Here is a 12954-nt window from a genome sequence, read left to right as displayed (position 1 = left end):
ACTGCCTTCTCTCAACGAAAATAGGTTGAGTTGCAGATTGTTTTTGGTCACTAAGAAAAGTATTGAAACTGATCAAACCTATTTAAAACCGGGTGAACGACGATAAGTTTGAATAAATACGTTTTTAATCACTGTAGCATTGTTATGTAAGAAATCCTGCAGTATAGCCGTGTTATGTAAAACACCCTTACTAACGTGAGTGCGCAACACTCAATTCCCAAGAGCTGTCGTTTATAAATAAACCTTGTCAATGACGCCAGCACGTCTCTGGTTGGCTTCGTTTGTTCACAAGCATTAGCAGCTGGTATAAAGACGAGAGATAAACACTACTTACAGCGATACATGATAAAGGAGTGGCTTTGGCGTTTGGTTGTTCTTAAACAATATATATTTTAAAACGGTGGAAACATGGCAGTTCGCTATTTTAGACTGTATTTTACGCTGTATTTTTAACTATGTGATCACAAATTTTGTCATTACTACTTGTTACCCGAGAGACGTTGAGGAGTAGTAGAGTAGGCTATAGGGTCTACAGGAAGGCTACTTTTTGTTACTATTTTATGGGAACTCAAAATGTGAAGTCATTCGTGAGATCGTAAAGCCATTCTCATATAGCAAATAAAGGATTGCGCATATTTATTTAGTCTGTATAAAATAAGCAGATAGTATTCGATACCGTTTTCAGAAAGTTGCTCATGTAACAATAACCAGTACAGTACTCTGTATTGACGTCAGCACACTGGCAAGGGTTAAAAGACAAACGGAAATATTTTATAACACACTTTTTCTAAACATAGCCTTAAAATTGATTTTTATGCTAGTTGAGTGCCTGCAATTTGTTTGCAATATATGTAGGCTACGTTTAAAGCGTTATACCGTTCATTTTATTCGTTGGTATTAATTGTTGTGCATTATGGCCATTTTCCCTGAATTACATTATTCGAGTTAAATAACGTTCTTTTTAAGAAATATTTATAAAACTGCGTCTCATAATTGACACGATTATAGTAACGAGTCTAAAAAGTGCCACACAAGAAAGTAGCTGGGAGATGCCTGGAGCTTTTTGAAAAAAAAATCTGGCAAAATTATTATATTTGAAATGCATATTTTGTTGTAACATCCATATTTCAATTTAGGTATTCAATCAAAATTTTTTGGCATGATAAAATTCATACGCCGCGACCCCTACCAAGTGACACAGCAGGTCAACAGGTCTCGCATATAAAATAATTTGACTTGTCGTTTATGCCGTGGTACTACGGGATTCTTTAAATTGTTTCGCATTTTGAATTTTCTTCACATCTTAAGTTCGTAGTCATGGATATAGCAGGGCGTTGTGTTAGAGAACGTATAGCCAAAATATAAACTATAAGGCAATGCTCACATCGTGTAATAATGAGAAAAATCCCCAATAAGATTATCTTGTCTTCTGTATAGGTAGCCTAACTACAACGGGCGTGAGTAGAGTTTTTTTTTAACCACGCAGAAGTTCATAGCACAACAACAATAGTATATATGCTACCTGGCAACAATCCATTAAACAAAAATAAGCCTTTATAAATCATTATTTTGCCAAAAAAAATATTTTAATAGTATCGTATTGCTAATGCTAGCATATTTGTTTTAACTATACAGCAGTCGTTTTTACGTCTAGAAACGCTTGTGTATTTTAATTCAAAATATCACATTTTGAGTGTTTTAGTTGAATAACGCATGGATCAGTTCGTCTATTCTGAACCTATTGAACAATCACGCTTTGTTCTTCGCGGACTCGATGAATCAAGAAGCTGCTTTCCCCAACTTTGCGACTTTACCGTCCATTGCGAAGAGCAGGAGTTTCCCTGCCACAGAACCGTCTTGTGCCTGTTCAGCGATTACTTTCGAGCGGCAATTAGTGGCGGTTTTAAGGAGAAATTTGAAAACAGTATTGTCTTAAAGGTACATCACACACTTAATTTCAAGCTATTATGATATTTTAGAAAAATATGCGATAAGGTGGGATTCACAATGACAACAAAGTCCTACGAAACATTCAGATACCTTTATGGTTCCCAATAAGGAATATACAAAATTACATTATTTTCGGAAGGAATAAGTCCTTAGACCAGGGCTTCTCAACCGGTGCGCCGCGGGCAAAAGGAAAAATGTTGTGCTATGTAAAAATATTAGGGAAGTTAATGATAGTTATAAGTAGGGCTTGGGCTTAGATAAGAGGTTATATAGGCAATATTTCGGCAATTTTCATCTGATTTCGATTTCGTTATTTTTACGACTATTAGGTATTAGTCCTATTTTCGCCTTTTTTCTAACTGTCTTTTTTTCCGAAGTTGCTTTTGTTCTTATTTTGGTCTCAAGGCTAGAGTTCCTTTAAAGATATGCAACTATAAAGCCTATATAACCAAAAATTGCAAGTAATTTAAAAGAAATACCGGTACACCTCAAAAATTTCGCACTCGCTTCGCTCGCAAGGTGCGCCGTGGCGTTTTCAAATGTCTCTACGTGCGCCACCAAGTAAAAAAGGTTAAGAAACACTGCCTTAGACCAATACAGCATGTTTTTTTTCAAGTACGGTATCTGAAACCTATGTACGGTAACTTTTTTAATACTTTAGTTGCAGTGCTCTTTTTAGTGTCATGGTAATATCTCCGATTTTCACCACAGCGTACTTTGGCTTTGATACAAAACAAATTCGATATCAATTTTACAAAAAATGTACACATGGCGGCCGAAATATGAATCGTCCTGTTAGATTAGTGGTTCCCAACCTTTTCGTTGTCGTCACAGTTGTTGAAAACCTACGCGACCCCTGTTTGTATTACACATAAAAACAGTATTACACATAAAAACTTTTCATAAATCATTTTTTTAAATGTTCACTTTTCTTGACAGTTTGCTAAATTTGGCAAAGAAAAGTTTGAAATTTGCCAAGAAAGTTTGGATTTACACTGAAAGCATTTACGAGGGAGTATTTAAAGCTACTTTTTATGGTTTATATGCGCCATACTGTTTTTTTTCTCGAAACAAGAAAAATCTATTGCGCTTTTATAACATAACAGTAGAAAATTTACTTCACTCGAACTAACTTGAATCAAAACAAAAAAAATGGTTCAATTTATTTTCTAATTCTGAAACTAAAGTAATCTTAATATAGATTAAGAACATATTTTTTTTATATTTTTGGTCATTGTTGTATTTCTCGTTTTTTTCCTGAAAAAAGAGTTTCGTCGAGTGTCGCAAAAAAGGTCTCTGTGGTCGAATGGCCACTGTTGCTATTTATGCTTGACTGTATAGTGTAGGCAGGGCCGGATTAACCAATAGGCTAATAAGGCTATAGCCTTAGGCCCTGGAAAAATTCGGCCCTCAATTTTTTAAGCTTAAATTTTAGTAAGGCTGATAGTGATACAGATCCAGTAGCGGTACAGTACATTTTTTGCTTAAAAACGAATGACTGAGTCTAGTCAATATGTGGCTTGTGTGTGAGTAGATAAATAAATCGTTTTATTTATGCTGCAAACGAGTTAAGAACTATCTATGTTCTGTGCTATTACTTTTAAGGGGAACACACAATGAAACCTAAAAAGCAGCAATCAATACCTAAAGCAGAAAAATCTATAAATTCATAGTATTAAGACCAATGAAATAATAAAGCCAAATACACCGATAACTGCCCAGTACAGAATAAGATCAAAATCGTCCGAATACGACCTAAATCTGTCCAAATACATCCTAAATTCATCGTAATATTGCCTAAATGGCCAAAATAACGCCTGAAACTGTAGGGAGAGGGTATGGGTCGATCGGGCGCTGTGTTAGGTCTACCATGGGCCGTTTTGGTGTCGACGTTGAACGCCCTAGTTTGACCAGCGCCATTAGAGCGCCGCTGTTTTTGCATTGTATTTTTGGCCCTGTTTGGGGTTATTGGTGGGTAATGGACGGGGTTAGAAAATGGGAAGGGGTTAAAATTATTAGGGGAGTTAATGATGTACTTAGGGGTGAGGTTTGAGGTTAGGTAAAGTGTTGTTTAGGCCTACTTTTGGCCATTTTTGTCTTATTCTGACGGGTTTTGGACTTATTTTAATTTAGACGGTACTGCGACTATTAGGTACTGGGTCCCTAAGCATAGATAGGGATGTTGTTAGATGTTTGAATGTCGATGACACCATCTATAAGGTTGTTTCACACTAGACGCGTCTGGCGTTGACGTAAAACGTTTAAAAAAACGCTTTCGGTTGCGGAAGTTGAAACAGTCAACTTTGACGCTTTCTGTTAGGAGCGAGGAAATTTGCCGTTAACGCTGTTCAAAGTAGAATATTGTATCCCTTTATTGCGTTTCGCAAAGTTTTACGCCTAATCGTACGCTTGCGAGTGGCAAGATTGGATAAAGGCCTGTCGCTGGAACGAAGCAATTACTGTGCTATTTTATATGTAGCCTACCGTAGCCATCCAGTGCGGCGACAGCGTTTTTTCGGGCAGCCAATTACTTGACGATTACCTTCGCCTAATCTTTAAGTTTCCGTCAAATGCTGATGGGCAAGCAATTTTTAACTTGTAATGCCTGGTGCAAAGATTTCCCAATTTCCTTAACGAGTTTGCAAAAGAACATCGTGAAACGCGCAAGATATGCTACAGGGTTACTCAATGGCAAATAATAGTAACGCATTTTTAAAATATAAATCTAGGAATCATCTCGGTGAATGTAGTGACAAAACAGAGTCGAATACAAAAAATACCTCGGCGGAGTCCAAAATAAGCTTTGAAAGTAGGTTCATTTATAATTTATTCAACTTTTCTCTTCTTACATTTTGAGTTAAACGCTGTGGTATGTTGAAGGGTAGATTAAACTTCACGTTACGACCTCTAAATCCTATTTTACGGCGCAAATAATACCTGCAAATTCAAAAACGTTAAAAGTGATCCACTGGTCCTACATCTCCCCTAAACTGTGAGTCTCGGACACTTAATTACATTACATGTTTATATTATGTTTTTGTTATATTTTTGTGGCTTCGTTTGCAAAATTAGGCCATTCCCTGGTAAATAGCCTTAGGCCTACAGTACCCTTAATTTGGCCTTGAGTGTATAGGTACTAGTTATTATTCAACAATTCCTTAAAACCAACAGTAATGATGACGGTATGAACACGACTGAAACACTGAAGCAAATGTTATTAATACAATTGATAGACTGGCAGTTGTTCTTGTCGCTACCCGGCTACGCCGAGGTTGGAAACCACTGTTTTTTTTAATCTTACACATTTTTGATTATCACGTACAGCTGCGGTGTAAAAATGGCCTTTTTTCTTTTGTCACAACAAAACAACAGAATATTTTAACAGGGAATTCCAAGTGAAGCTATTGAGACAATCCTTAATTTTGTGTATTCGGGAAATTTAATTCTCAGTCACTTAAATGCGGAAAGACTCCTTTTTGCCGCTACCAGACTTGGATTTACAAAGGTAATTGTTGTTTAGTTGAAACCCAACGATTGCATGGACGCATGGCAAGTTTTAATGCATTTAATAAAGTATTACACTTGTGATTGTTTCAGCACACAGCACTTATTTTGCTGTTTAAGTATTTTTTAGAGAGAGTAAAGAAAAAAAAAGTATGGTATTTTTTTTAATTTTAGCTTAATTTATATTTAACTCAATTTGAGCACTGAAAACCAAAATAATTTTAGAAACAGCAAATTAACACATCACCCCTATATTACGTAGTACAGAATGTCATATTTCCTAAAACATGAAGTCCTTACTTGCAGAAGCCTTTGAATCGATCGATCGATAAATAAATTGTTATCAGTATATTTCCGAGATGTGTAATAAAGAAAGTATTAGTTGAAAATATTTTTTGTTAGGTTATTGAACTGTGCATCGATTACCTGCGAAACCAAATCGACGAATCAAACTGTTTGGAAATCCTAAAACTAGCCAAAGAACATAATCATAACACATTGGAGGTAAATTTGAGCTTTAATGTTCTGCTCCCATAAGTTGCTTGTGACGATATTTTTCTTTCGTAATACGTCAAAAAATCCTAAATCCTAAAACAAAATCGCCATACAACTTTCAAACATAATAAACGTTGACGTCATGTCTCGCAGGCCTCGGCCTATGATTTTCTCTGCAATCACCTTTGCTCGGTATTTAATCGCGAAACTGCGGAATGTCCGATCCCTTCTTCAAGCGTCTTTGCCATTCTCAGAGATCCCCAAATGCATATGCGTGGAGAGGTAAGTAGGATTTGCTTAACGATAACACGAAGTTTAGTACTGTAGCCCATAGAAAACGATCGGATTTTTTTTATATCCAGGAATGTCTTTCGCTATCTTTAATGACTTGGATTAAGCAGGATACGATCCACAGAAGCATATCGGCAAACAAGATGCTAAGTTACATTCAGTGGAGCCGATTACCGGCGCCTTTCCTACTTAAAGTGCTACTACGTCATCAAGCTATTACGTCAGACCCTTTGATGAAGAACTTGGTTTTGGATCATGTTAGAAAGTCATATGACGAAACAAGTGATATAGTAACATCATTTATAAAGTCTGAAAACACAAAGGAGGATATAAGTGCGGAAGGCCTTCAGAGAAGTATGTCAACCGAGGACAGTTCAAGCATTAGCATTTCTCCGAGTTTCAAAAATTTCAAGCCCAGAAGAGCACCACACCAAGCTATAATTTTAGTTGGTGGACTTACCCTGGGTGAAGCAGAGAGGGGTGACACAACACAACCCAACGTGATGTGCTTTCACCCACTGGAACGGGCGTGGAAACCCAGGAGTTGTTGGCCCGAACGTGGTCTTCGCGGTTTCTCGGTTACAAGTTACAACAAAGGCGTCGGGGTTACCGGTAAGAAGTGTATAAACTTTTAATCCATTTCCGAGGTTTATATGTGAAAACGTAAAAAAAACATAGCTGTTCGCATAACATAACTTATTTTATTTCGGCAACAAAATATCGATTACAATGAATCTTGGTGCATCTAGCATGATAATAGGTCATGAATTTTCTCGAGTTCTTCTCATATAACAGTATATGTTTGGTCACCCTACTGTGCCCTTTGGGTGAGGGGGACTACTAGGCTATTGTCTGCCCCAAATTATATATTTTTACCAACTTTTTGCTGCGAAGGTATTTTTTATATCCTTTTTTTGTTGGTGTGCTTCTGCCTCTTTCAGAGAAATATGTTAAGCAGGGCGCTGCTGCGGAGTCGGTTAAAACAAGTAAATCGAAATTTACGCGATGCGTGATCTTCTTTGCATTTATGTGGTAAAAATCGACAAAAATACATTGCAAATTATGCATAAATGAACAACATAGTATTTGAGTAATCGGGTGTCTTGGTATACCTGTTTTTGTATTATTGTTTTTGTATAGGCCTACTTTATGTTTAAAAATGAAAATTAGTATGTGTATTTTTTTAAGTGACGTCAACATTCACACTACTAAAACATCTAATCTAAAGAATAAATCAAGCTAACAGAAAATAAGTTTGGTGAGAAGTCTCTAATATATAAAAGGGGTTTTAGAATTTTACCTTAAAATAATGACAGTACATCATAACCCTCAGGAGGTTGTTCGACAACTGTAAAGAATCACGAAGTAATTAATCGAGCATGGAACTACGACGTAACCATGGATAAGTGGCGTCGTCTTCCCGACATGAACAAAAGAAGGCGAGCATATAGTAGAGTAATCGTTTATAAATGATAGCAGTCTCTATACGTAAATTGTTTACCAGTATTTCTTTGTTTGTTAATATTTAGGCACCACTTAAACAACAAACTTTTCGTTTAGGGCGTTTCACACAAGCTGCGAGCTGAATGGTAAACTTTATGCTGTTGGTGGTTCTGGAAACGCCCTCGATGCAGAATTCTTTGACAGACACAAGGATAAGTGGACTTGCCTAAAAAACACCGCGCCAAGGTTAATTATACATAAAACCTTTTTCGACAAAAAAAACCTTTTTTTTTCGATAAACAAAATACGCAAACCCATACAATCGTGGTATGTACATCTTTCAAGGGTAAAGCACTAAAACAATACGCGTTAACTGATAAATGTGAAAAATTGTGATCTTGGCACACCTACCTCTTTATCGCTCACAGGATGATGGACAACTTTACAGCCACTGCTTGTAATTCCAAGTTGATTGTACTCGGCAGTGGGCAACCATCTACCGTATTCATACAATGTTATAATCCCGCTGTGGACAGCTGGACAGTGGTTCGATCTCCCAACGTGCCCAGGCATCTTTCAGCACCTGTTTGTGTCGCTGTCCCTGATGGAAGTAGGGTTTTTGTTGGTGGCGACAATACTAAAAAGGTATAGTTCATTGGTGCGTAGGCTCTACTAAATAACGTAGGACACTTTACCACCTATTTAATGTTAAATTATATTTTAAAACATAAGCTTTAACGACGCAGTCTAGAGTTGACGACACCGAATAAAAAGGTAATTTAAGGAGTACCGATATGAGTTTACTTGACGTTTTATAAACTAGTTTATGATAAAAACGTGGAAAACAAACTTGGCGGTTGTTTTTTAAGGTTCGATTATTGATTATATCCACCTGGTAAAAACGTAGGTGTACAATTTTAAATGACACATAAAATGTAATTTTTGTCAGATATACATGTACGATCCCAACCTGAACAAGTGGTCCCGAGGTGCCGATATGAACAACTTGCACTCTAACGGGAATCTGGTACTCATCGGGAAAGAAGTATACGTTGCAGGGGGGCACTGGGAAGATGAAGGATACTGGGATCAAATGGAGAGTTATAACGTCACTACCGATTGTTGGACGTCACAGGGAGCTCTCCCCTACCTCTGGTTGTATCACGGTTGTGCATCGGTGTACGTGGACGATTACTAAGCGAACTGCTCCACTTTGAAATAGTACTACACCGATGCATCCTTGACGGCTTGGCATCAAATGTGACATAAAAAAGTTTTGTTGACTTAAACGAAACAAATGTTGTGTTTTATCCGACATCCTGAGAGTCTCTGTATTACGACGGAAATGCACTTTAATGTTGAAACAATGACGTACGGCAACGCGAAAAATAAATGTTACGTACTAAAAATAAAAGTTACGCAAACCTTATTTGTCTAATTCAGTGGGTCTTAAGCTGTTTGCAATCGCGCCTTTCGGTAATTGTCCCGTGCCAATTTGTCATATTTCGATTACGTATGTAATGGTACTTAGACGATTTACAGCAGGTTTTTTAACCAGGGGTGCTCGCACCAGCAAGGTGTGCGAGAACTGTTCCAAGGGGGTGTGGGGATGCTGAATAAAACACAGAAAACGTATTAGGCCTACTGTAATTTATTTCTTTCCTCAGTTAAATGTAAAACTAACTCACATTATGGGATTGTTAACTGTGTTATCAGTTACTTTTATAAAAATAAAATTACAATGGTTTTGTTTTTAAAGCAATTTTAGAAGGGGTGAGAAATTGTTTGGTGGTTTGAAAAGGGAGCAGCAAGAAAAAAGATTAAGAACCACTGCTTTACAGCCTACATCCAGAAGTGTTAACTATCAGCTTCGCTGCAGTAGGGGTTATAAATTGGGTTAGTGTTAAAGGTTAGAAATTGATTAGTGGAATTTTTTTTAGGGGAGTTAGTGATGTACTTATAGGGGTGGGGTTTGGGGTAAAAGGTCGTAGCCTACCGGCCTTATTTTGACCATTTATGTCTTTCCGACGGATTTAGGACTTATTCTGATTTAGACGGTATAAAAACTATTAGGTATTATAGTCCCAGTGTTGCAAACAAGTCATTTCGAACTAAATTAAGTCCCAGTAAAGTCATTCGTAAAATAATTTAAGTCCAAGTCAAGTCTTTTTAAATAAATAACAAGTCAAGTCCCAGTCAAGTCATAATTAGAGCAAGTCAACTTCAAGTCCAGCCCTTGTCAAAAAAATAAAACTTTGAATTATGAAAACCGGCAAACTCCTCCAAATATTATGAGCAACTCAAGTAAAAAATTACATAAAAGCAGCATATTTCAAGCAAATTCTTTTATGTGCAAAGATTGGGATAAATAACGTAATTTTATAAATAATTGCTTAATTAAAACAATTTATGTTAACCCAAGTCATTTGTCCAAATGCTTTAAGTCAAGTCAAGTCATTTGCCTAAAATAATTTAGTCAAGTCAAGTCATTTTGCCCAAATAACTTAAGTCAAGTCAAGTCATTTAAAAACAGTGACTTAAGTCAAGTCATTTGACTTAAGTCATTACAACACTGTATAGTCCTATTATGGTCTGATTCCGAACTGTGTTTTATTCCGACGTTGACGTTGTTCTTATTTAGGTCTTGGCTGGAGTCCATAGAAAGCTCTGCTTTGACTATAGCAGGGGTTGTTAAACCTTTTTAACCGCGGCACCTAAAAATGTGTTTTGCTTCGCATGGACCAGTGTCAACAATTTTTTTTAGAAATGACGTCATGAATTAACGTCACAATACCAATGGACTTTATAAATCTACTGTTTCCGGTCCAAAAAAAAGTCCAAATACATTCAATGCAAAACAGTTTTATTTTTGATTAACTCTTTTATTCAAAAATTGATTACTTCTTAAATATACACTTATAATTTAATAATCCTTTATGGACCCCCTGAAACAAGCTCACGTATCCCCAAGGGTTACATGAACCCCAGTTAAAGAACCCCTGATAGCCTATGCCAGGGATGTTCAAATGATTTCTGCCATGATCCACCCCAGTCAAACCTGACAACATGATGATCCACCAAATGCGAATAGTAAACATATTGGGCACGCTTTAATTTTTATGGTGCTATATTTATGTAAATGCATACCCTACAACATATTGATAACTTTGTAAAAGTCAAAAGTGAAGTGTGCTACAGCACCAAGATTGTTTCAGTGAGAAAAATGATGAGTTGGTTTAGACCAGGGGTCGGCAACCTTTGTCTAGTCGCGGGTCCACACCAAACTCAGAAAAGTTTTTGTGGGCCGCACAAAATGTTATCTCGAATTGTGTTATTAAAATGTTAGAACAACTCTTAATCAGGCGGACCTCGGATCTTTCTTTTACTTAAAAGCGTGTTTAGTTACATTTAAGATGTCAGTAAAGTGTTGGCGCAAAGCGCGAAAAAAATCGTTTGTTTGGTTTAAAGTTTTTGTTAACCTTTCTAATTGAGGGCGCACGTGGCGAGCGAAGCGAGTGAGATTTTTTTTAGGTATACCAGCATTTCATTTGAATTTCTTGCAAGTTTTTATTACATTGCCGAAAATTAAAAGTGTTAAAAAATATATGACCAATATTTTTGAATACGTTTTCCGTTAACGGCAACGAAGCGCTAATCTAGTTCAAAAGACAGCATTAAAACGTAAACAAGTTGGACGTAGAAATATCATCCGCGAGAAGCGCGAAAATTTTTCGCACTTGCGTATAGTTAAAATAGTAAAAAAAGTAAGTATTTTATTTTTTCAAGACTACATTAGAAGATCCGCACAAAACGTTGAAAAGATCCGGAACCGGATCGCGATCCGCCATTTGAACATGACCGGCCTATGAATAAGCATTGTGCCCTTTTGGGATTTGTGACGTGATACAAACGGTTAGTCGTAAACAACAACAAGTTTAACGACCACAGGAATGAATGCTAAATACAGCAGCTGGGTACCAATTTGTAACACATTTCGAATTAAAGAGAAATTATCCCAAGTTCTGGAAACAGTTAACAAATTAGAAGACAATGAATAACACTGTGAAACAAAAAACAGCTACGCACATCACGTAGGCTGCTATATACAGTCTAACGTTACACCATAAGTGAGGGTGACTCATGAAGTCTGTACCAACGTTACATGGTGGGGGGACTACTGTCCTATAGGCTGAAATAAGCTATCAATCCGAGTTTATTTCTAAGATTTGGGCTTATTTTTGAGTAAAGCATTTTATAAAATACGAATGGGTGGCAATTTTCGGATTAGCGCCTAAACAGTACAACATTGTTGTTCAAAGGTTAAACCAATGAGAAAAGGAAAATTATCCATGAAATAGGTAGCATTAAAAAATAGGCAGTTTTTTTTCTCCATTTAATTATCTATTCGGTTCGCTTTGTAAAAATCAGTGGTAGGCCAAATTTTTTTGTCACGGCCCAAAATTAAAACGTTTCTTTTGCTCTTACTTGCTTCGAATATCTGCCTATTTGAAAAATTGTCGATTGACATATATTCTGTAGGTGTTCCGCCAATTTTTCGGCTCTATTAGTAAGCCGCATTTTTGTTTTTTTGGCTCCGTAAGTGTGTCGCAAGTAAAAAAAGATTACGAAGCACTGATTTGAAGCTATCATTAACATATTAGGCTATATGGCTTGGTGTGAAGAAGCAAAATTCAGCTCATCGACGGACACTTAGGTGCAGTAATGCGGATGATCTATCTTCAGAGTTTGGCTGAAAACAAATGTTTGCACAGAAGCAGTTTTGGTCAATTATATGAATGGTTTGCTTGATTAAATAAACAAATGATTTTCATGTTTAAATAAACGTTTATATTTTTTTTGTAAAAGAGCTCTTTTAATATTAGAAAGAATTAGTTACGAAACTTTGGCACGGGAAGAAGTTATAAGATAAAAATTGGCACGTCGACATGTTTGAGTTGGACACCCCTGTCCTAAACCTAAGAACAGTAATAGGTTTTGCCAATTTCAACAAAATAATCCCAATTTTTGTCGCTTTTCGCAATTAGACTGGGCTTGAGCTGCGAAGAGGTGTTTTTAAAATTATTTGTTTAATGACATAGCTTTGTAACGTCATTTCTGAACGTTTTTATGGCCCCCCAACAAACATCTAAGGCAGGGGTTCCCAACCTTTTTACGATCTCGTACCACTTGGACGCTCTGTACTGCCACGCGTACCACTTCTTACAGAACGGTAGTTCTCAACCTTTTTTCTACCGCACCCCACTTTGGTTA

At 36.8% G+C, this 12954-nt stretch overlaps 1 protein-coding gene across 1 annotated transcript; it reads left to right on the top strand.

The window, feature by feature from the left end:
* The first annotated feature begins 693 nt into the window (after nt 1–693).
* On the top strand, nt 694–9311 carry LOC146140677 (kelch-like protein 30). The gene is made up of 9 exons (XM_083391519.1): nt 694–1938; nt 5336–5455; nt 5857–5958; nt 6103–6231; nt 6312–6852; nt 7574–7679; nt 7801–7929; nt 8112–8328; nt 8633–9311. Exons 1-9 carry the CDS (start codon nt 1714–1716, stop codon nt 8879–8881), a joined length of 1818 nt encoding a protein of 605 aa, XP_083247645.1. The 5' UTR covers nt 694–1713; the 3' UTR covers nt 8882–9311.
* Nucleotides 9312–12954: the final 3643 nt, after the last annotated feature.

Source organism: Ascidiella aspersa, chromosome 6 (genome assembly GCF_963924565.1).
Source record: "Ascidiella aspersa chromosome 6, kaAscAspe10.2, whole genome shotgun sequence".
In the NCBI taxonomy this organism is placed as follows: Eukaryota; Metazoa; Chordata; class Ascidiacea; order Phlebobranchia; family Ascidiidae; genus Ascidiella; species Ascidiella aspersa.
Note: the sequence above shows the minus strand (reverse complement) of the source record. Positions and strands in the feature narration are given on the sequence as shown.